Source organism: Lithobates pipiens, unplaced genomic scaffold, assembly GCF_037356315.1.
Source record: "Lithobates pipiens isolate NorthernLeopardFrog02 unplaced genomic scaffold, aLitPip1_a1.2 Scaffold_16, whole genome shotgun sequence".
In the NCBI taxonomy this organism is placed as follows: domain Eukaryota; kingdom Metazoa; phylum Chordata; class Amphibia; order Anura; family Ranidae; genus Lithobates; species Lithobates pipiens.
Window position 1 is genome coordinate 640,307,121 of NW_027507748.1, and position 25,084 is coordinate 640,332,204.

At 42.0% G+C, this 25,084-nt stretch overlaps 1 protein-coding gene across 4 annotated transcripts in view; it reads left to right on the plus strand.

Annotated features, from left to right (window-relative positions):
- FNDC3A (fibronectin type III domain containing 3A) overlaps window positions 1-14,145 on the plus strand; it is a 443,791-nt gene extending 429,646 nt beyond the window's left edge. For all 4 annotated transcript variants that reach the window (XM_077484274.1, XM_077484275.1, XM_077484276.1 and 1 more), the window contains one exon: window positions 5,639-14,145. In XM_077484274.1, the coding sequence (XP_077340400.1) occupies window positions 5,639-5,953 (315 nt within the window). In that variant the 3' untranslated portion in view covers window positions 5,954-14,145. The remainder of the gene's footprint in view (window positions 1-5,638) is intronic.
- The last annotated feature ends 10,939 nt before the right edge of the window (window positions 14,146-25,084 follow it).

A 25,084-nucleotide genomic window follows, 5' to 3' on the forward strand; every position in this document is an offset into this window, starting at 1 on the left:
ATCTATTTCACCTACTCTCAAACCTAAAAATAAACCACTCTAAATCTAATGCTCTCAACATTACACTACAATCACACACAGTTGAATTATGCAAAAAAAAATTCCATTCACTTGGGCTAAACATAGCTTCACATATTTGGGAATTGAAATCCCCTCAAATCTAAATAATCTCTACCAATTAAATTATCTACCCATACTGAAAGAAATGTATGAAGTGCATCAAATCACATTCCCTAATAGGCCCCACATTAGTAATCTTCCGACAAACATTCGAAACCACCAATCCAACACCCTGGCTAAGTCCCCTCACACCACTTGGCAACAATCCCGACTTCCCACCAGGCCTAGACAAAAATTACTTTACACATAGTTGTCCTCACAAAGAAATTTTAAACAAACCCTTCTTTAAATATGGGAAAATCCTTTTTAGATACGACCTTAATAGAGACATTAAACCATTACAAATCCCACAATGGAACTACAACCAAATTAGACACTTCTTGACCAAAAGAGAGACAACGCATTCTTGGATGAAACCCCTTTCGACTGTAGAAGACCTATGCACAAAAATGACTCCACATAGACACATCATCTCAAACATTTACAACTCTTTGTTTGAGGGTCAAATGGACTTCTCAAGTTCGTTATGTCAAAACTGGGAAAGAGACCTAGATATTTCACTCTCAAAGGAAAACTGGGAAAAAATATATATGTACACACATAAAGGATCATTAAATGTAGCCACACAAGAAAGTGGTTTTAAAATTCTAACCAGATGGTATAGAACCCCTTCTATACTACATACATTTTCTCCCCAAATTTCTGACAGGTGCTGGAGATGTAAACAAGAAGAGGGCTCGATGCTTCATATTTGGTGGTCCTGTCCACTAATTCAAAACTTTTGGAAATCTGTACATGAAACCATCAACTCAATTACTTCAGAACAATTGAGCTTCACTCCGGCACAATACCTTCTACATTTCAAATCTGTCCCCAGGAAAAAGTACCTGAAATCACTACCAATGTTTATGGTTAATACAGCAAGACACTGTATCCCCTACCATTGGCACTCAGAAAATATTCCAACGAAAGTGGAATGGTTCAGAAGAATAAACAATATAGAACAAATTGAAGAAGTATTTCTCAGGAAAATATTTCAAAATTCTCTGCAACCTGGCAAGATTGGACATCGTTCAAAGACTTATAAATCAACTATCAAACAGTAACATGATCTAATTATAAAGAAATGGGTAACGCATATCCTGGGGTAAAATACTTTAGTACATGTCCTAATATCAAGTCCTAATATCATTAAAACTACGTCACCCCCCCTTTTTTTTTTTTTTTTTTTTTTTCCTCCTCTCCCCCTTCCATCCTTATATCTCCCAAACTGATTATTCATAACTTGACTATCATCATTTTCATACAAGAAGAAAAAAAAGACAAAAGGTGGAATAATCACTAACTATGAGCTCTAACTAAATGTTTTTGTGTCTGATAAAATATGGATGCCACTTCTTTCCGTAATTGTACTTCATCTAACAATTGTTGTCAAATTCAATTGTTTTTTTCTTGTACTAAGTTGTATTATGCTTTTTTTTATTCACTCAATAAAAACTTGTGAAACAAAAAAAACAGCATTTTAGCTTGCACATGAGTGGATTATAAAATCAGCAGAGCTTCCACTCATTTCAGATCTATCCCTTAGATTTAGAGCAACTGCACTTTCAAGTGCACTTGCAGTGCAAAGTGGATTTGCCTTTTGTAAATAACCCCCATTGTGTACATATAACAGGTGTTATAAAATAAATTCCTTCCAATAAATTGACAAGCGCTGATTGGTGTGAAAAATATTATGTGTAAACCATAAATAATGAAATTAATTTAAATCAATTAACCAATTGATTACTTGTGATATCTCACAGTAATTCAAATCAATGTGTGAATAAAAAAGTCCTGGTAATAGTAAGCAGTCCTTTTTATATGTTGAAATGATGTAACCAACATCAATCACGTCTCTGCAGCCAAACTGCTGCATTTAGTTTACAGATCCTTGCTGGTGTAAATCCTTGTTTCCTTGTGCAATCGGTCACTTCACCTCAGTAAATGCAGTATATGCAAAGAGAAATTACATTCTGTAGTGCAATAACGTTTTTACTTATTTTAATCAGTGTAAAAACATACATATATGCATTTACATTTGTTAAAAAAATAAAAAAAATTGGTAGAACCAGGAATTCCGGGTTTTCCATGCTTTCCATGGTTTAAACAAGAAGTGACGCAATGATGCTAAAGCTCCCCTTGAGGGGAGAACTCTCTGGTGAGTGCATTAACATAGGGGAGCACGCAGTGGAGGACCTGCACTTTCAATATGATTATAAGCACAGATAAAAGGCACTAGTCACTTTGACTCTAAGGCTGGATTCACACCATTCAATTCGCAATAGCAGGAGATTTTGACCAGCTCTCTATGGAGCTGGTTCACATATCTCCGCTGCAGATTTGAGCAGGAGCCCCATGCGTCTCTTGATCCATTTTCAGGTCCGAATTCAGCCAAAAATTTGGGCTGAATTCTGATCTGAAACGGTGAACCAGGACACACTGGACCCCTGCTGTGAGCCGCATGCGGCAATGGCATGAATCCAGCCTGAATGTTGGTTACATAATTTCAATATATAAAAGGACTTGTTTATTCACACATTGATTTGAATCACTGTGATAAGAGATTTCACCAGTTATCAATTGGTTAATTGATTTCAGTTCATTTATTATTGATGGTTTGCACATGTTGTTTTTCACATCAATCAACACTTGTCACTTTATTGGAAGGAATGTATTCGAATTGTCATAATTTTTATAGTACCTGTTAAATGTACACAATGTGTTTTATTTGTGGTATATGATAGTCAGAGTATATCAAAATAGGTATACATGTAATGGGACTTTCAAACACACATTGATAGAGCAGCACCACGCCCACTATTTAACCTGTTTTTCTAGATCAGACACCCTATCCACACAGGTGTCTCAGTGGAGGCAGCAGCTCTCATTACAGCATCTATATAACCATCTGTGCGGAACATCCCTATTTTTATCTAGCCTTCTCTCCCGATTTGTATACAGGTTCTGGGCCTGGTGGTTGTCACCTTCAAGACAGTTCCATTTACTCAGCCCTGTACACGGCTTCTTCAGCAGGTTCGGTTCTTGGCAAGGTCAAGGGTTCCTCTGGTAGATGCCGCAGTCCTAGTGCCACTCTGGGGCCAGTACCTTCTACTAGCTTCTTCAGCATTTCCTGTGAGAAATCAAGGGCGAAGGTCTTCTGGTCATTTGGGTGGGTGTAGACCTCCTTCGGGGGCTATCTCTCAGAGAGGACCAGCTGTCCCATAGGCTGAACTTCCATCCTGCTTTACAGTCGCAAGTTTTTATGGCTTGGCTGTTAAAAGCCAGGTCCTGAGGGATAGAGGTCTGTCTGGATCAGTGATCCCTACTATGTTGAAGGAGAGGAAGTCTACTTCTAGCAAGATATACCATTGTACGTAGAAAGTGTAGATTTCTTGGTGTGCTTCTGCTTGTACGGTCTCTTTTGCCGCCGTGGAATTTAAACCTAGTGCTCTGTTCTCCAGAAACCTCCATTTGAGAATTGTCTGGTGATTCCCTTACCTAGGTAGTCCCAGAAGGTGGGATCTTTGATGGCTATTACATCGGCCTGTAGGGTGTAGGAGTTGGCATTATCCTGTCATAGTCCCCATTTGGTAGAGATAAGGTGGTTCTTCATCCCTGTCCATCATTCATACCTAAAGCTGTCTCATACTTAGTATTTGAGGAAATGACTATGAATGGATTTTATGGAAGGTCATAAGAGAGCAATGAATGTAAATGGTGAAATGTATAATGGATATGTAAAAAAAAATAGTACCTCAAGATTTGAGATGATGTGTACTGCACTATGTTCACTAAGGTCTCTAATCCGTCTCCGAAGTGGGCAAGATAGGATGACCGCATTTCTTCATACAGGGGCTGAGAGTCATAGAAGGTATTTTTGAGTTATAAATACATACTTGATTCGATTTTTGATTATTTATTTTTTTAACCAGAGTTTAGTGACACTTTCGGCTAGTCTTTAGTTGTCGCCTACTTAAAGTGCATTAAAACCCAAATCTAAGAATACCCTATTCACAGGGTGACAATGCTGCTGCACAATTTGACTGTGGACCAAACAGCATTGTCGCCCTTTTTATAGCAAGTGGAAAAATAACCGATCTGCTGGCAGGATCAGCAAGTAATAACGGGTGAGGAGATTCAGAAAAACAAAAACTGCTGTGTTAAAGCGTAACTTCGCTTTTGTTGAGAAAAAAAAACTCCCCCTGGGTGATCTATGTACATTGCAAGGACTATTACAACCTTTGTTGCAGAATCCAACCTTTTGTTATTTTGAAGAAATCCCTGTTGGTTCCTCTGTGTCTAATGGGAGTGGTTTCATAATTATCAGTCAGCTGTGCAGCTGCAGGGCACTAACGAGGAAAGCTGCTGGGCCTGAATCCCTTTAGACGTGTACAGCACTTTATCTGTGTACAGAACTCAAGGTAGCTATATTGCATTTTCAGAAAATTACAGTGACATTCAATTACAATATGACTTGTTGCAATTGTATACACAATAATATTTTTTTCTTTATTTGCTATTTTTTTTCCCCATGAAAGTGGAGTTACCCTTTTAATGTTAAAGCGGAGTGCCACCCAAAAATGGAACTTCCACTTTTCGGAATCCTCCTCCCCTCCGGTGTCACATTTGGCACCTTTCAGGGGGGGGGGGGGGGGGAGCAGATACTTGTATAATCCAGGTATTTGCTTCCACTTCCGGGCATAGATACCTGCGGATACCTATGCCACATGCAGCCCCAACAACACCCCCCCCCCCCCCCCGTTGTCTTCTGGGAGACGCACAGGTCCCAGAAGACAGCAGGGACCTGTGGGATCGCGCAGCACGACTCGTGCATGCACAGTAAGGGACCAGGCTGTGAAGCCGCCCTCCGAGAGCCGAGGGACAGATCGGCTTCGGGTGCTGACAACGCGGGCGCCCTGGAAAGGCAAGTGTCCATATTTTAAAAGTCAGCAGCTGCAGTATTTGTAGCTGCTGACTTTTAAATAAATTAAATAAATTTGGCAGGACCTCCGCTTTAAGGCAGACTTTAGCGTAGACTGTATGGTCATTTTTATCTGTAGTTCCGCTTTAAACACAAGTTTCTTACCTTGATCTTCCTCTTAAACTAATTCACATCCTAAAAAATGTGAGCTTCTCTAACCATTGTGTTGCTCATAGTATGGATTTTTCCGCACAACCTGCATATTTAATAGCCTGTGTGTATTAGTTGAGCTCAGAATGAGACTGGATTTGCTGAGCAGGGTATTTATTCATTACTGGATCTTTAGAGAACAAAAAAAAATTCCACTGAAGTTCTGACACACAGAATCTTATACTTTCAAGGTGAACTATGATTCTGATTCTTCTAGATATGTGTACATTTGTTTGGTGGGTCCATAGAGAACTGCCCAATGTCAGCATATTTCAAGTGTCTGTTGATATTGCATAGCTTTCTGGCTCACTTCCTTTTTTTTTTTTCTTTCTCTTTTTCTCTAAGGCATACAAGGGACCCAATACATCTTACCGATACTCTGCCCTCCATTTGAACTGTGAATACCGATTCCGTGTATGTGCCATTCGCCAGTGCCAAGATGCTGCCGGACCACAGGACTTATCTGGTCCTTACAGTGCCACAGTCCTTTTCATTTCCCACAAGAACGAGTCCCAATCCAACACCAGCAAAGACATTACTGAACCCACAAGGACAACAAGGACGCTCAGTGACGAGCAGTGCGCTGCCGTTATCCTTGTGCTTTTTGCTACTTTTTCCATCCTGATTGCCTTCATCATCCAGTACTTTGTCATAAAGTGAAGGAAAGCCAGTTCATCTACCTTGAATCACATACATTATTTTTTTACTTTGCATCTTAGAAGGAAATAATTGATATTTTTTTTTTTTTCCTGAGTTCTTTTTTTCAAAATCATGGTGGCATCTAGCACAATGTCCAGACTACCGTAGCATGTCATGTTGGCTCCTTTGTCTGCCACAGTGCTTCTACCATCATATATATCCTAGGTCATGAAGGCAAAAGCCTATCAGACCTCTGCTCTTACTATCGCCATCCAGTGTGATGTTTACATACATCCAGCGATTCTCACTTTCACAGTTAAGTTTTGTTTTGTGCAAGAATGATATGTAGAGTGAGCTATATTTAAAGGTCACCTCAAGTGCTGCAACAAAAATGATTAAGGGGGTGTTATGAAAGTGATATTGGCATTGTACTTCTACCTCCTCTTTGTCTTAATTCTACCCTGTTACCACCTGGCACATTGCCACTTGTAGCAGGGTTTCTGCTAATCTGAATACAGTGATTCATTTTTGGAGGTTTAACTCAGGCAGTAAAAAGAAAAAAAAAAACTGGAATTCTAGATAATCATGCCAGATTCATGATAAACAAAAGAGAAAAATATAGATAAACAAGCTTTTAATCTTATGGAAGATATTTATTTTATATATTAATGGTATGAAGATGGCACAACTGGTGAAATCTTCCTAATCCGAAATCTTTCAGTAGAATTATTATGCCTTGCCTGTATATGTATATTAACGGTGTAAAAAATGGCACAACTGGTAAAATCTGCCTAATCAGAAATCTTTCAGTAGATACATTATGCCTTGCAATTTGGGATAAGCATTGTCCCTTTTTAAGACTACGCAGGTTTACATTTACTTGCTTTTTAAGCTACGGCTAACAACCATTTTATCAAACTGGATGAAACACCTTTTTGAAGAAAAGATGTTATGTCATAGGGCACTTTTTGCTGCTTAAAACAATGAATTGCTTCTGGCACATGGACATTATACATAGAAAGGATTATGGAAATATGGTTCTTTGCATTCGTGCAATAGTTCCTGGTCATTTTCTTAATTAAGGGTGCCCTCATGTTGACCTAAAGCTTAAAGTGGTTGTAAACCCTTACAAACCACTTTGACCTACAGGTAAGCCTAGATTAAGGCTTACCTGTAGGTCCAAGTAATATCTCCTAAACCTATACTGTTTAGGAGATATTTCCAAAAAGACAGCCACCGCTGTCTATGGCGCATGCGTCGTAGACAGCGTCGTGCAGGAACACTGGGCAGGCCACAAGTCGCGGCTCCCATGCGCGGGAGTGACGTCATCGCTGCTCCAGCGAATCACAGCGTCAGAGCAGCGAGACCCGGAAGTCACTCCAGGATCCATGGCAGCGGCAGATATGAAGACGGAGGACTGCTTCGGGGGCTTCGTTCTCAGGTAAGTTATTCATAATGAGCTAGTATGCTATGCATACTAGCTCATTATGCCTTTGCCTTGCAGGTTGCTTTTTTTTTTTTTTTTTTTCCCATGGGTTTACAACCACTTTAAGGCCCTAGATGGTTCAAATCTCAGCCGATTCAGTAGGATTTGATCCATGTATGGGCAGACTGAATGTACCAAGTTTATCAATTGATCAATCAACTTGGATACATCCAGCCTGCCGGATTTTGCATGCGATTATCGCTAGTGGCTAGTATAACTGCTATCATTAATCGCTGTCTTCTCCCAGCAGGGAAAATACAATGGCTCAGCCGGAGGGATTCACCTATCAACACTGTCTGTGTTGATGGGGGGGAATCAAGCGAAAAAAAATTCACTCCGTATATGGATTGCTTAATGCTAACACTCTTCCTAAGTCTAACCCTTAAGGCTAAGCATGATTGTCTGCCTTAAACAGAGTTTACCTTCTGTGTGCATCTTTGAAGTATCGGGGGCAAGGCAAGAAAGTTACATCAAGCAGGGGCACGGGATGGGGAGAATAGCTGTGCTAAAGATATCAACTCATGGCCAATTACATTTAAATTAAACATCAATTCCAGGAGTGTATATTTTTGCATAGTTAACATTGGTCTAACTTGGACCATTGTAACTATACATATACAGTACCTGTAGGATTCCCCTGCAAGCTAGAAATCACTGTAGTAGACACTACTATGGTGATCTCAACTAGCTTCCAGGTCCAGTGCCGAGATTGTGACATCACAGCCCTGCCTCTTAACTTTGTCCAATCAGAGAATGATTTACATTGATTAAGAGCATGCAAAGTTTTCTCTGAATGGCGCCTGTGCCAAGCTCTTGACCTTCTGTGTTCACAATGTAGAAGGGCAGCCACTCACCAGGGCACCCAGAAACTATTAGAGATCACTGTAGTAGCAATACCTACTACAGAAATTTCCAGCTTCCAGGGAAATCCCACACATGTTATATGCATAGTTATATTGGTCCAATCTGGATCAATGTGACTATGTAAAAATATCCATGCCTGTAATTCATCTTTAAATGATTTCCATTAACTGGTTTCTGTGAAAGAGGTTTTAAATTTGTTTATAGTAAGAATGCAATTGTTTCTAAAACCAAGGTGGCCTAGATGGGAGCTTACTTCCTCTTCAGTATTTCCATTGGAAGAATCTGTCATCCTAGGACTTTTCTTTACAGCTTAGTGAATTGAGCCTGCTGTCAGATATTTCAGTTTCTGTACCAGTATAGGTACTTTTAAACACACCGTTTTAGATCAGATAAGTAGAGCTGTTTATACAACACCATTTTTGTTGAGTGGTGTTCCTTTAACTTGGAAGCCTGCTGCTGGTGGGATCAAGAAAGTTGCAGTTTTTAACTAGATGATTTTAGTCAAAATAAAATTCCTGCTGTCAATAGATATTCCAGTTGGGTAGATTTAATGTAATAGACATTAGACAGTCTGTATCGCTTCTAAAAGATCCTGCTGTGGACATGTACATTGATATGGTATAAATGTGCATTTCTTTATAGTAGAAACCCCTATGACTGTTTATAATGGTTTCCCTAAATCTGAGATGATGTACCCCCATCTGGCTGTTTTCGGGGACCTAAAACGGCATAACAAAGCTTCATCTGATAGATGGAAAATCTGCTGTAACTGCTTTTGCCCAATCTTCTCCCCTAGCTATGGTTAAAATAAAAACACTGCCAACCAGGCCACAGTGCAAAGGAAGGATTTAAAAAAAAAAAAAAAAGTACTTGAACCTTTACATTGATCAGCCATAACATTATGACCACCCACCATAACCCATCAAGGCACGGACTGCACTAGAACTCTGAACATATGCTGTGGTATCTGGCACCAAGCCATCAGTAGCAGATCCATTAAGTCCTGTAAATTGCAAGACGGGCCCTTCAGGGATCAAACTTGTTTTCCAGCACATCCCACAGATGCTTGATTGAATTGAGAACTGTAAATCAAGTAAACACCTCAAATTGGTTGATGTATTCATCAGACCAGGCCACCTTCATCCATTGCTGTGTGACCTAGTTCTTATGTTCACATGCTCACTGTAGGTGCCTTTGGTTATGGGCACAGGTCTGCATGGGCACCCCCACACCGGTCTGTGGCTGCACAGCTCCATACGTATCAAACTATGATGCACTGTGTGCTGACTCCTTTCTATCAGAGCCAACATTAACTTTTTCAGCAATCTGAGCTACAGTGGCTCTTTTATTGGACTGGTCTACATGGGTCAGTCTTGTCTCCCCTCATGTATCAATAAGCCCTGGCCCCCATGACCATGTCACTGGTTTTCCTTCCATTGACCACTTTTGGTATGTCCTGACCACTGCAGACCAGGAACTTCCCACAAGAGATGCAGTTCGAGTTGCTCTGACCCAGTCATCTAGCCATTACAATTTGGTGCTTGTCAAAGTTGCTAAAATCCTTACGCTTAGCCATTATTTCTGCTATCAACACATAGTGACATACTTCAGGGACACTTGCTGCTTAATATATTCCACTCACTTTCAGGTGCCATTGTAACTAGATAATCCATGTTATTCACTTTACCTGTGATTGGTCATAATGTTATGGCTGATGGGTGTAAATGCTGACCATTATTGCCTTTATAAATTAAATACTTTTATGTATGAGGACCCTTCAATCATGTAAGCCGTGCCTTGGGCAGTTGGCACTTGTTTTTCCATTGCTGAAGATATGCAGTACAGTAAGGGCTTATGTCAACAAGTATTGCTTGTGTCAGAACTGTTACTTTCCCTATACAAGTCTATAGGACTACATAACAGGTTAAAGCAGTTCAAATCTAAGTCAGGAAGAGAGCAAGTGCAGGTCAAGTGCACCTTTTTAATAAATGAGCGGAAACTGATATGAAAAGCCCACTCGTCAAAAAAAGCTCAAAGCCCCTCAACACTGGATCTACATGTATCCGAAAGCTTATACCTCAGATCATAACATTTCTTACAATTAGAATACACAGCACTGAGAATTTTGCAATAAATGAGACACCCTTTGGGTTTCTAGTGCCATGAAAGACCATGAATGACCATCTAAAAGGCACCAGGTACACCATGATGTACCCCACAAGTAATGTGACTTTTTAAACAGTCATTTAAGTAAATATGAATAAAATAACATTTATAGAAATATTTCAACTGATCAGGTCCCTTCACTCCCCTATCATAGTATAAACATACTACATTGACATTTTTTTTATCTGATGCAACTGAATGATATTTTGAGGCAGCATGAATGGTCTTCAATGGGTGTATGTAGGGTGCTTTTGATGTTTAGAATTTATTGCAGGTGCAGTTGACCTGCTTCCTCCGATTTTGCATTACCTTAGACTTCTATGGGAAGAAAGCAGTCCTGAAATAACTAAAGCCTGTCGATACAAGCCCTTATCCTGTTGCTGGCCTTGGCTTTCAAACACATTGAAATGATTGTACTGCCAATGCGGCAATTACCTAAACAAGATGAAATCTCTCAGCATGAGATTAAAACTGAACATGTAGTGTCACCCTTGGGTTATCCATAGCCAAAATTCAGTGCTTCTCAGACTTGGGCCCCTTTCCAGTGGATCAGATGACAGTCGAGTGTAAAAGGACAGGTGGTCCGTTTACATCCAACCACCCATAGAGAACAGCAAGCTGTGTTCTTGTCCACTCTGCATTAGTGGAGCAAAAACAGACCTGTCCACCGTCTGCTCAGTGGGGATCAGCAGACAGATCTCCTGCTGAGCAAGCGGATCGCAGTCCGCCCCATATGAAAGGTGCCTAACAGCTAATTTGCTGTACAGGCTTTTGTATGAACTAGTGTTTGCAAACTATTTTCTCTACAGAAAAAAAAAATCATACATTTTGGAAATACACATGTGGCACAATAATGATACTGTATTTCCAGGTACAGAACATATGCATGCATATTGTGTATGATGGCTCAATTCCCTTAAGATGTAAAAAATGTTAAGACAATTTGTCCAATGGAAACTGACTGACAAATTCATAGATTGATTTTTCTGGTGCTTTTGCAAGCACTGCTTTACTAAAAAAAAAAAATGCAACTTGAAATTGCATACAACTTTAAAATATTGGCCTTAAAAATATAGTTTCCAGGAGAATGTTATAGATCTTCGTACAGTTGCAAGCTAGAGCACGTGGCAGTTCAATGTGTCCTCGCGGCCTTGGATTTAGCATAAATCAAGCATCCATGTATTTTTAAGGAGACATCTTTAAAATGGTTGTAAAGGCAGGAGGTTTTTTTACCTTTCTGCATTTAAAACCTTCCGCATGCAACTTCCCCCACAGCCCTCCCTGAATACATATTAATAATACCCATCTATTATAACCATAACGACCTTCAATAAGTGTCTACATGTCCAACATGGGAACTAAGGTGACTACACATTATAAACTGGTGTGTATAACGGACAGAGTGACTATCCACCACCACATAGATAGACAGCTAGCACAACCTAGGAATCTTGTGGCTGATACCCAGCCAGGGCCTTGTCCTTACAGGATGTCATGTAACACTCAGGGAAGGAGAGGAAACCTTTTAACAAGGATAAATGAACTCTTCGTGCATACCTGCTGAACTTGTTTGACCTCAGGTGTTGGTATAAAGCAAGAAAATGGGGCGCCTTATATGCTTCTTGTATTGGGCACTTTTTGAAAGCTCAGTAAGCCATTATCTCAGGAGCTCTATCCTATACTAGATGCCCTATAATTGGCCATAGCTGCCCTATATTTGGCTGCAATGGCTGATCAGTGTTTTCTGACAGAAGCAGTAGCCACTGGCAGAATACCATGTCCTGGCAGGGAGGGGTTATTCCTCCATTCATCCCATTTTTGTGACTAAATTAAAAAAATATGTACAGTGTATGGCCAGCTTTACACTGCCTGCTAAATTGTCTCCAAAATGTGTGCATATAATTTTAGGGAATGTAACTATTCTAATAAAGCAGTCTTGCGCAGAAGTCCTGAGCTGAGGGAATGTTCACTAGTGTGGTTCACAAACACTGCCCTTCAGACAATTAAAGCTTGGCTATGGTGCTCACAGTTGGTAAATTCAAATTCTCAATTGTAAAGGTTGGAAGAATCTGAGTTTTAACTTGAATGATGGCAATGCAGACAAATCTAGGGACTACTCTACTATAGACGGTATCTTGGGTAATAATTTCAATGTAAAAGCCCTTATTTCAATCAGGAGCCTTCTTTGTTTTAAGCAGCAGGAACTCCAAATATTTTCTTTTGAAAAAGTTCACCATTACCTCCTTGCCTGGGCTCCCTGTGGCACTTAGTTCTGTGGGTTGAAGGGCATGAGGCTTAACTTTAGACTCTTTGAAAATTCAGGTATACTTCAGCACTTTCAGCTAGATACAATGTATGTAGAGGGGCTACCACTAGTCTTACCGTATCTCTGCCTTTGCAGCCGACCTTCTCCTCCCCATCAACACTGAGCATCTAGTGTAGCCTTTTTTTCTTTCCTTTGCCTCGTTGTTAAAAAATAATAATTTTGTTTCTTTCTTTCACCAAAACCTAAATTGTAAAATGTTGTAATTTGCACCAGAAATCTTGTTTAAGCTGCTTATTTTTTTTTTTGGAAATGAAGACTAATGTTTAATGTTTATGTTGTCCAGATTCTGTACCAAATTGTTGACTGCATGTAGTCAGTGTCGCAAAGATGCACTTTCTCCTGTTTTGTGAGCTTGCCTCCGTAAGTTCTCGAACGGCCAGGTTAAAGTATGATGTTACCTCTGCACAGGTATCAAAAAGCTGCCGGCTTATATAAAAAAAATTATTTAACAAAAAAATTCACACTTTGTCTGTTTCTGCACACATTTCTGTGATTTTTTTATTTTTATTTATTATGTCTGAAAGTAGTGACTCGCTAATCTTTCTTTTAGTTGCGATTAATATTCTTTTAATTACAGTAAACACTTCTTTATCGGTTTCAACAAGCGGCTGTTTTTGTGTTATGAAGATCTTTCAAGAATAGTTTCTACAATAGCAATGGGCATGTATTGTAATTGTTTGTGTCAAATAATGTGTTACTAGAATGTTTTTGTTTTTTCTTTTGTTATCGTTCTGTTTTTGTTTTAACGGATGTTTGAACTTAGGTCTTCTAGTGGTAGTATTGCTCTGTCTATTGAACTGTGACGTGTGTTTACTTATTTTCCTTTGTCACCTTTTCATGTATCGGTTAATATGTTCGCAAAGACAACTACAATATATTGAATCTATTTTTTTCTAGAGCAATCTGTATGTGCCATGTCAGGCCAGTATAAATGAGGTTGTGTGTAATTGCCCTGAAATTTCCATGCGGATGAATGTCTAAAGTTAGTGTCACCCGGAGGTGCATCCGCCGTGACCTGTTTTTTCATAGCAAAATTCAAATTGAATTCCTATTTTTGATAGTAAATGTCATTTAATAGTGTATTTACCATTAAATCTCACTGCAGAATTCTGCAGGTAAAAAGAGGAAGAAAATATTTAAAAAAAAAAAAAATTAATGTAACCTTAATTTTACCTCATACATTGTACATTCCAAAAAATAAAAAACGCTAAACTTTTTAAAATGTTATAGGTACACTACCAAACATGTCACTATAAATTGTACAACGTTGAACTTCATAAAGGAAAAAGTGTAAAATCTCATATAAATATACATAAACTATGTAGCAAAATTCTTTACAAACCGTGGAAAATAAAAGTTGTATAATTCTTTTTTGATTTGTACTAATTATTTCCAATTTACACTTCTGTTTTTTTTTTTTTTTTTTTTTTTTTTAATTATTGGACAGCTTCAATAAAAGTATCATGTCTTCGGGGAGCCTATTCCACATTTTCATCTCTTGGGGCCCCTTTCACACAGGCGCCTCCACAAAGTGGAATCTGCTTGCTCAGCGGGGGATCTCTCCGCTGAGCAGGGAGATGAAAGGTCCATGTCCTCTCCGCTATGCAGAGCCAACACGGACACAGCTTGCTCTCCTCTATGGGGAAATCAGATGGAAATGGACCACCTGTCTGTTTCCAATTGATGACATCTGATATGATCCACAGGAATATAGGACCACCATTCACCTGCTTCCAGGATCAGATTGGATGGTGGTAGGTGTCAGCAGACATGTGTCCGCTGACATTCACAACTCCATAGAAGAGACTAGAGGGTCTGATCTGGTCCGCCAGAAAAACTGACCGGTGTACCATAATTGGACAGCCCATGTGAAAGGGGCCTTACTATATGAAGCCTTTCTGTTTGTGAAGATTAAATATTTTCTTCCAGACATGAAGATTACTCCCTGCTTTGTGATGGCCTTAAAACAAATAACTCTACCCAAGGTTCACTAGATAGTCTGTATTTATACATGGTGCTCATATTCCCCCTTAATTGCATCTTCTCTGGAGAATAAATTAAATTCTGATTATCTTTCCTCATAGCCCCTCCATGCCTCCTGACAGTTTGGTTGCCCTTCTTTGCACTTTCTCCAGTTCCACTATATCCTTTTTGTGAACTTCTGCCCAAAACTGAACTATATATTCCAGAGGAGGTCTTACTAATAATTTGTATAGGGGCAAATATAGGAGTCTGTCTCTGGATTCTATACCTCTTAAAATACAAGAAAGTATTTTTGCTTGCTTTAGTAACTGCAGCTTGGCATTGCATGTTATTAATAGATCTATGAGCTACCAGAACACCCAGATCCTTATTGACCATTTATTCCCCCAGTTGTACAATACATGCATGTTTTTAGCCCCCAAGAGCACAACTTTACATTTATCAGCATTAAATCACATTTGTCATCTAGTTCCCAAATTAAACAGTACACTAAGTTCTGCTTGAAAGTTGGAGACATCCTGTAAGAACATTATTCCACTATGCAGCGTGGTGTCATCTGAAAACACAGAAATGGCACTTTCTTTGTCGTACATCATAGGACACAGAGTCTCAAGTAATTGGTGTGTTATAGGCCTACCTTCAGGTGTTGACACTGGTATAACCAATACAGGAAGGTGACTCCCCTATAAAACCCCTCCTCCTTCCAGGAGCACTCAGTTTTTTCGCCAGTGTCTAAGGTGTTGGTCACGAGTGAAGATGTGCTCTGTGGAGCTCCAGGAGGGACCCATGCTGGATTTAAAGAAACCTTCACAATCAGATCCATCCTCGCCACTGAGGCCATAGGATGGTACCTGGACCTCGATGCAAGAACAAGGATTTGCCTGTAATGCTTCTCTTTGAGAGCTGGACCCTAGGAACCAGGACTCTTTTTGGTCTTGTTTCATTACCAAAAGTTGTCCTGAGGGGTGCTATACAAGGCCCAAAGGAGCGGAACCCCTTTTAAAAAGGCCCCAGTCTTTGAGCGTGTTTAAACGCAGCCCGTCGTGATGGGTGAAAGTTGAATCTGTCTGTTAAATCAGCAATATCCTGCAGTGAGGACAAGGTAAGGGAAGAAGCTTTGCTTTTTCCTTCAATATACCTTATATCCCTTATAAATGTCTCCTCTATAAGGAGTAATTAACACTACCTATGATGTGTCTTAGTGCAGCTCTGTCTCAGAACATGTGTGGTCCCAGTGGCAGAGGGGGTTCTTACTTAAATAGATCTTGTGGGATTTAGTAAAAAATACAGCAGTTGCTAATACAGAGATGTGTATAAACTTCTATATGGGTGGTGGCTGGTTGACGCAGCTGCTTTAGCTGCATGGTTTAATTACAACCCAGCACTTCCACCTAGTAACATTGGGAAACGCCCTATGCTTCTGTGGTTTTAAAAAACTATAAATCTGCTGACAGAACCCCCCTCCCCCTCTTCTCCGCCTATTATGATGTCACAGTCCCAGCATCCTCTGGGACTGTGACACCATAATGGGCGGGGACATCATCCGGTGATGTCCCTATATAAGTCACTGCGTGCCCGGTAGGAGCCATTGTGAGTGGAGGACTCGACGAGGCAACATCTGAAGAAGAAGAGAAGAACAGAAGGCGGCAGCGGCGACAGAAGACCGGGCCACCGCCTGTAAATGAGCTATAAGAAGGCGGTGGCCCGGCAGAAGAACCGAAGAGGGGGGACAAGACCCCCGAAGTCGGAAGAAGAGGGCGGCGGCGAGGAAGAAAGCCGGACTCCTCCGCTTGTAAAAGAGCTACAAGAAGATAGCGGAGGAGTCCGGCGAGAAGACCCCCGAAGACGGAAGATCCCCGGAGCTGTGCAATAAACTATTTTATCTTGTGTGTTGTGTTTTTTTTGTACTTTATTTTACAGGTGAATGGGTAGGGGTACATTGTACCCCATACTCATTCACATAGGGTGGGGGGCCGGTATCTGGGGGCCCCCTTATTAAAGGGGGCTCCCGGATTCCGATAAGCCCCTCGCCCGCAGACCCGACAACCAACGGCCAGGGTTGTTGGGAAGAGGCCCTTGTCCTCATCAACATGGGGACAAGGTGCTTTGGGGTGGGGGGGCCGCGCGCCCCCCCCTCTTCCCCAAGGCACCCCCCATGTTGAGGGCACGCGGCCTGGTACGGCTCAGGAGGAGGGGGTGCTCGCTCGTCCCCTCTTTCCTGGCCGGCCGGGTAGCGTGCTCGGACAAGGGTCTGATGTGGACTTGGGGGGACCCCCACGCCGTTTTTTTTTTCGGCGTTGGGGTTCCCCTTTAAGTCCATACCAGGTGGCGGGGCCAGCGACGTCTCCTTCGCGGGCCCCGCCTACCTGGAGACCCGCTCGAAATGAGCGGACTTTTCTCCGGGCGGGAAAAGTCCGCTCATTTCAAAAGTACGGCGGACTGGCACACGCACTGCCGGACTGTCCGCCGAAATGCGAGTCCGGCGGGAAGATTGGCGTGCAAAACTACTTTCTAAGTCCGCCGTACTTTCGGGTCAAAAAAGTATGCCGGAGGCTACACACGGGGGGGATTGTCCGGCGGACTTGAGTTTGCCGGACTTTTCCACCCGCTTGTTTGATCGTGTGTACGCGGCATAAGAGACACCAGAGCGCTGGCCACGTAAGGGTGTAAACAGGCATTTCCAGACAGAAAAAACTATTGTTACTTAGTAGCAAAAGAACTGTTATTTTGTGTGTACCTCTGCTTGTGCTTTGCACTACGTCTTCCAGACCTACCGTAAAGGTACCTAAGGTGTCACCCCCCCAGGCGCTGGGAATCCCAGTTATGCCTCCATACTGTCTTCCTCTTCGGAGAGATCAGACATGGCAAGCCAGGGTGAGTCATTGGAAGCTATCGGTGGTGCAACTGCTTCACACACTTCAGCCCCTGTAGAGGTGACTGAAGATGCATTTTTTTCTGCCTTGCAAGGCTTAGAAAGAAGATTAGCAGCTTTAATTGCATCCTCCATCCAGTGTATAGGAAGCGTCCTAGATCCCCCTCCCCCACCTTAGACTCTTTACAGTCAGTGGAGGGTCCAAGAGAATTATGGGGACAGGGTGGGGTATTGCCCTCAGATGATCGGGAGGAAAGACATGCGATTATTTCTCTGCGGAGGAAACAATACTTGAAGTTCCCAAGGATCCCTACTTCACAATCTGAAGTACAGAGGCTTGCAAAGATGGTTCGCTCTACTTGCATGCTACTCCTAACAGAGGTAGCTGAAGGGCTGGTCTCTTCCTTGGGTTCTTTGAAGCCTTTACAGCCTTTGCATGCGCTTCCTGTCCACGCATTACTAAAAAAACATATTTAAACCGAATGGGATCATCCGGATAAGCATTTTTTCCCTTTTTCCCCAAAGACTCGCAAAGTTCTATCCTATGGAAGAAAGATTCACTAAAAGATGTAAAGTTCCAGCAGTTGACACTGCGATTTCCAATGTGAACAATGCGCTTATGCTTAAAGATCCAACAGATAAGAAGTTGGAAGGTCTGTTAAAATCCTTTTTTTCTTAGCAGGTACTGTTGCTCAGCCTGCAATTGCAGCTATAGGCATCTGTCAATCCTTAAAGGACCAGTTCACAGATGCTCTTAGATGAGCTCCCTGCACAACAAGCACAGGAACTGGCAGAGCTACCTAAAGAATTATGCTTTGCTATAGACGCTATGAAGGATTCTATTCACCAGGCATCACGCCTTGCGTTTGTACTTGTACATATGCAAAGGACCCTTTGGTTAAAGGGTTGTTCAGCTGAGACGCCTTGTAAGAACCTTCTAACTAGTTTCCCCTTTAAAGGGAGAACGATTATTTGACGATAGTTTGGATAAATACATTCAAACAATTTCCAGTGGAAATAGTACTCTTTTGCCAATCAAGAGAAAATATAAGCGTCTTTCATTTAAACTGTTCGGCCTCTGCCATCAGACCAGTCATAAAGGAAGACTTGGGGCTACAAGTCTGCAAAGCAGAATACAAGACCTCCTTATGAAGAGGCATCTCCCCTCACCAAGGTGGGGGGGGGGGGACTTATGATGTACTCAGAAGTCTGGCAAAGGGAGATTCAGGACAAATGGATTCTTTCCACAGTGTCTCTAGGATACAAGCTAGAGCTTTGAGAGTTTCCACCATCTCGTTTTCTGAGATCAAACATTCCCAAGGATCCAGGGAAAAGGCAATCCCTGTTGCAAGCATTAGACCGATTATTGGCTCAAGGGGTGATCAGACAGATTCCCAAACAAGAGCAAGGTTTGAGGTTTTACTCAAACCTAATTATGGTGCCAAAGCCAAATGGGGATATCAGACCAAGTCTACATCTACGTACTCTAAATCAGTTCCTGAAAATCCGCTCCATTTGCATGGAGTCAATCAAGTCAGTCATTTTGATCCTGCAAGGAGAAAAACTTCTGTCGTCCATCGACATCAGAGATGCATAGCTGCTTGTCCATATATTTCCTCCTCAACAGAGGTTTCTGTGGTTCAAAGTAGAACAGAAGCATTTTCAGTTAATAGCCTTGCGCTTTGGGCTTGCTACAGTACCTCGGGTATTCACTAAGGTATTAGCCCCACCTCTAGTCAGATTAAGGGCACAGGGCATAACTGTCTTGGCTTACTTAGATGATCTATTGTTAATAGACCAGTCAGTGGCTTGCTTGAAGCAAGGTGTAGCCATCACAAGCAGTTACCTGGAAGGTTTGGGTTGGATTCTCAACCTAAAGAAATCCTACTTAAAGCCACTAAGAAGGCTGGAGTATCTGGGCCTGATCATAGACACAGCCCAGAAAAGGGGTGTTCTTGCCTCCCTCAAGGATCAGCTCCATACAGGAGCTGGTGAGGATGATCAGGTTGAAGAGAAATCCTTAAATTTGCCTTTGCATGAGGTTGTTAGGGAAGATGGTAGCTTCATTCGAAGCAGTTCCCTATGCTCAATTACATTCGAAACTGAAAGCAGTATTCTGTCTGCTTGCAACAAAACGATTCAAGCTTTGGACTTGCCAATGTGGCTGTCCCCATGAGTGTCCCAACGCCTCAGTTGGTGGTTACTATCTTGGAACCTGCTGAAGGGAAAGTCCTTCAGATCAGTTATCTGGAAGGTAGTAATGACAGATGCCAGCCTTTTAGGTTGGGGAGTAGGAGCCTTGCCCATCGACATCCTAGAGATTCCGGCAGTGTATCTGGCTCTAGAAACCTGGACCTCCAGGTTAAAGAATTGTCCTGCCAGGATCCAGTCCGACAATGCCACGGCTGTGGCATATATCAATCACAAGGGGTCACCAAGAGTCTCTCAGCTCAGAGAGGTGAACCAGATTCTAACTTGGACAGAAGAGAATGTCCCATGCCTATCTGCAGTTTTCATTCCGGGAGTAGAGAATTGGCAGGTGGACTATCTAAGTCGCCGGCAGTTATTCCCAGGAGAATGGTCTCTTCACCCCAAGGTGTTTCAGGCTGTTTGCCAAATATGGGGGACTCGGGACGTAGACCTTCTAGCATCCAGATTCAACACTAAGCTAGTTAACTTTGCACCCAGGACAGGGGACCCACTTGCATACGGAACAGATGCGTTAGCGACCCCGTGGGATCAGTTTTTACTGATCTATGCACTTTTCCCCGATTCAGTTGCTACCTCAAGTTCTTTGCAGGATCAAGCTGGAAAGAAAATCGGTAATACTGGTAGCACCAGCATGGCCCAGAAGGTCATGGTACGCAGAGATCTTAAGGATGGCAGTGGAGGGTTCAGGGCTCTTCCCACTAAGGCCAGACCTGCTATCTCAGGGGCCGATATTCCATCCTACTTTACGAACGCTAAATTTAACGGCTTGGCTATTGAGACCCACATTCTGAATAAACATGGGCTTTCCAGGTCAGTTATCTCTACTTTGATTAATGCTAGGAAGCCAGCTTTTAGAGCTATATATTATAGAGCCTGGGAAGCTTATGTTTCCTGGTGTGAGTCCAAGGGTTGGTACCCTCGGAGATATAGGCAGAATTCTTACCTTTCTACAATTAAGCGTAGAGATGAAGTTGGCCCTGAGTACTATTAAGGGCCAAGTCTCAGCCTTATCAATTTTCATTTCAAAGACTGCTTGCTATGCATTCTTTAGTCCAGGGTTTCATGCAAGGAGTGCTGCGGATTAATCTGCCAGTTAAATCACTCTTAAGCCCTTGGGACTTAAATTTAGTTTTGTCAGTGTTACAAAAACAGCCATTCGAACAGTTGCAGCATGTTCCCTTAGTCCTTCTGACTAGGAAGCTGATATTTTCGTTTGCTATATCCTCAGGAAGGAGGACTTCAGAATTGGCTGCTCTCTTTTTTGTAAGGAGTCATATTTGAATATTCATGAGGACAGAGTGGTGTTATGCCCTCGTCCAGGTTTTTTGCCAAAAGTGGTTTCAGGCTTTCATCTGAATGAAGATATTGTCCTGCGAGGGTTTTTTCCCAAGACCTTGTTCCAGGGAAGAAAGGTCACTACATTGTCTTGATGTAGTGAGAGCAGTGAAAATGTATTTAAGAAAACTACTCCGATTCATAAGACTGGTGTCTTATTTCTTCTGCCAGAGGGTCCTAAGAAGGGACAGGCAGCGTCAAAATCCACTATCGCTAAGTGCATTTGGCAAGTTATAATTTAAACTTATGATTTAAAGGGAAAGATTCCCCCTTTTCAAGTTAAGGCGCACTCTGCCAGAGCAGTTGGTGCTTCTTGGGCAGTGCGTCACCAGCCCTCCAGGTCTCAAATCTGCAAGGCCGCGACTTGGCCTTCAGTAAATACATTTGCAAAATTTTATCAAGTGCATGTAAGATGGAATGAGGATATCGCCTTCGGGCGCAGTGTGCTGCAGGCAGCAGTATAAGTCCTCAGGTCTGGGGGTTACCCTACGGGTTGTGTCTCCCTCCCCTCAAGTAGCATTGCTATGGGACATCCTACCAAGTAATTACTTGAGACTCTGTGTCCTATGATGTACGATAAAAAAATTAGGATTTTTAAAACAGCTTACCTGTAAAATCCTTTTCTTGGAGTACATCATAGGACACAGAGCTCCCGCCCCTTTGTTTTATGGGGTTACAGTATATTACTTATATTGCTTGGCTACAAAAACTGAGTGCTCCTGGAAGGAGGAGGGGTTATATAGGGGAGTCAGCTTCCTGTATTGGTTATACCAGTGTCAACACCTGAAGGTAGGCCTATAACCCACCAAGTAATTACTTGAGACTCTGTGTCTTATGATGTACTCCAAGAAAAGGATTTTACAGGTAAGCTGTTTTAAAAATCCTATTTTTAATCCCAATCTCTATATAATTTACAGTGGTGTAACTAGAACCTTCAAGAAACCATGAAGGGCCCCCCTGACCTCTGGTCGGGACCTTTTCCTCTGACCCCGATGGAGAAATTCCAGGGCCCGGTTGCTATTGTGACGTTTGTGACCCTGGTAGTTCCTCCACTGGTGTCAGTATTTTTTTTCTACAATATTTGTTTACCTTTAGGAGCCCTGTTGGGGGGCTTTAGTGAGATATTGGGTCTAAACAGACCTCTGATGTTCCACCTTTGGGACAGAGAAAGGAGATTGAGGACACAGCCCTCAATCTCCTTCTCTGCAGCCTCAGCAGCATGAAATTCATGGACAGGAATAACTCTGTACAGAGCTTCCCATTCATTCATAAACTGAAGCACAGTAAACACAATGAATTTCTGTTACAGTTTGCACCTCTGGGTCACAGATGCCCCAAATCTGTGGGTTCAGTTTGTTGTTTCAAGGGGGTTCAAAATAGAGTTCATAACTCTATCCCCTCACCACTTTCTAATCTCAAATCAACAAAAGGGCAGCCATATTTTCAAAATGAAATGCCCTGAACCACCTCTTGTACCTTTGGTGTAGTTGGCCAGTACCCCCACAAAACAGATTCAAAGGATTTTGTTCAAACCTTTTTATGGTACAAAACCCGGGGGGGTAATACATCCTAAAATCCCTCAACAATTACCATGAGATTCCAAAATGTTGCATTTAATCCACTAGGCTAGTAACTGTCTCCCTGATTGAAGGGGGATACATGGCATCCATAGACATCCAAGATTCCTATGTATGGTCCCTTTTATCCATTTGATACGTGCTTTCTGCTGTCACACTTCCCTTTGGCCTATCCTCTGCTCCCACAAAGGTTCTAGCACATCTTCTTGCCCTTCTCAGAACTCTTGGCATCCAGGTCATAAGTTATCTCGAGCCCCCCAGCACCCCCCAATTACCTACCGGAGCGCCTTCTCTCCCCATCGATGTCAACGATCCCCTCAGCCATCCAGTACACTCCTCCTGGCTGAGACAGATCAGCGGCGCTATTGGCTCCTGCAGCTGTCAATCAAAGTCAGGCAGCCAATCAGGAGAGGAGGGCAGGGCCAGATTGGGGCATCGTGTCTGGATACATGGAGCTCTGACTTGGCTTGAGTGCCTCCTGCAGCAAGCTGCAAAGCGGGACCCAAGAAAAGGAGGATCTAGGCTGTTCTGTGCAAAACCAACTGCACAGAGGGGGTAAGTATAACGTTTTTTTTTTTTTTTTTTTAAATAAGCCTTTACAATCACTTTAAGATTACATTTTTTTTGGCTTTGACTAGCTGCCCATAAGTATTTAAAATGCATACATCCCAAAACCATTTACCACAAAGTCTATTGGCGAAAGACACCCCCCCCCCCCCCCCCCCAAAAAAAAAATATATATAACCACAGTTCATACAATAAAGAGTTAAAAAGAGGACTTGAACATTGAAAACTGTGCCAAAAAAGGAAAGTGAAGGGAAAAGAAATAGTCACCACTATTATAGTAGATGTCCCTCTGAGTACTGCTGGGGGAATATTGAAGGAGGAGCAGTGGAAGACAGATCCACACAGTAAATGAAGCAGGGAGATGCATGCACTACTGGTTCTCAGTCTAAATGAGCGTTTAGTTTTGCTGCCATAGCCAATTTAATCAAATTTTCAGCTGCAGATTTGCTAGCAGCAGACTCACTTGTGTGTCATCAGTCTTAATGACTAAATCACTTTTTCTCATAAATTTAAAAGAAGCACTAACTCCAAATATCCTATTCTCCCCCCCCCCCCTCCCCCCGACCCCACGGCACATAATGGTCATGCTGCTGGTGTAGTGGTCAGTACACCGCATAACATAGTCCCAGGGTGAGCATCCATTATAAGTGTCGATTGTTCAGTGCGACCATTTGACTTCACTGACCAATGAAAACTGTTTTTCTTCTGGGACATCCTCAGATGCACTTCTCATTAGTCAGCAAAGTCACAGGGTGGCACTGACCATTGAGTGATTTCCATTGCAAGAACTATGAGGGATCCTCACTCCGGGACTGTGTATTATGGTGTACAGATCAATATACTGGCAGCATAGAACCCCACGGCCACTCTATGCAGCAAGTCTGGACAGTTGTCCCAGATATTTGGAGTTAATTCGCTTTTTCATTAAAAGGTGACCTCTTTAACCATTTTTCTTTATAGAAGTTCATACATCAGACCCGAATGAAGGGCAAATAAGGAGGTAAGAGTCCGTTCCTCCATAAAAGGACAGTTGGGAGCTGTGATAAAATGTACTTGATAATAAAAAGTGGACCAAAAGCCTGGCTTTGTGTTGGCCTAAAACAACACAACAGACCACGGAAAACGCCCTCTTCTTGAATAAATTCTGTTTCCACTGTTTACAATCTGATCCTCTGTGCATGTTCTGTTTTGGAATTTGTGTTTACTACATTTCTCAATAAATTTCAGCTGGCTGCTAGTTCTCAGACTTGTATGTTGTTGACATTGTAAAAATAAAGTATTAATAAAAATATCCTGAGGGAAGATGAAGATCAGGAGGTTGTTCCCATCTGGGCCACCCGGGAACTCATGGAATGCGAGTGGCAGCTCTGAATACCAGGGAATAAGTCCAGCATTTTAAACGGAACCATATTTCATATCTTTATCTTAAATCCCCAATGAGAGTTTCTGATTGGCTGCCTGGGGCAGTCATAACCTCTATGTGATAAGTGTACCAAGAGCTAAGGGCTCATTTACATGGATGTAATATACAGTGTGTACAGTTTAGTATACTAGTCTAGTTGCATATAGCATCATAATATAAGACACAGCTGCATCCAGGGCTTTTAATTTGACTGTATTTTAAGGTGCTCATGTAAAGGCTTATTCTGTTTACTTACAGGGACCCTATTGACCACTGCTGTTGCTCTTGGCAAGCATGTTAATAACAGCGTTATTGGCCTGAAAGAGTCATTTTTGCACTGGAGCAATGAGAGCCTTACAGAAG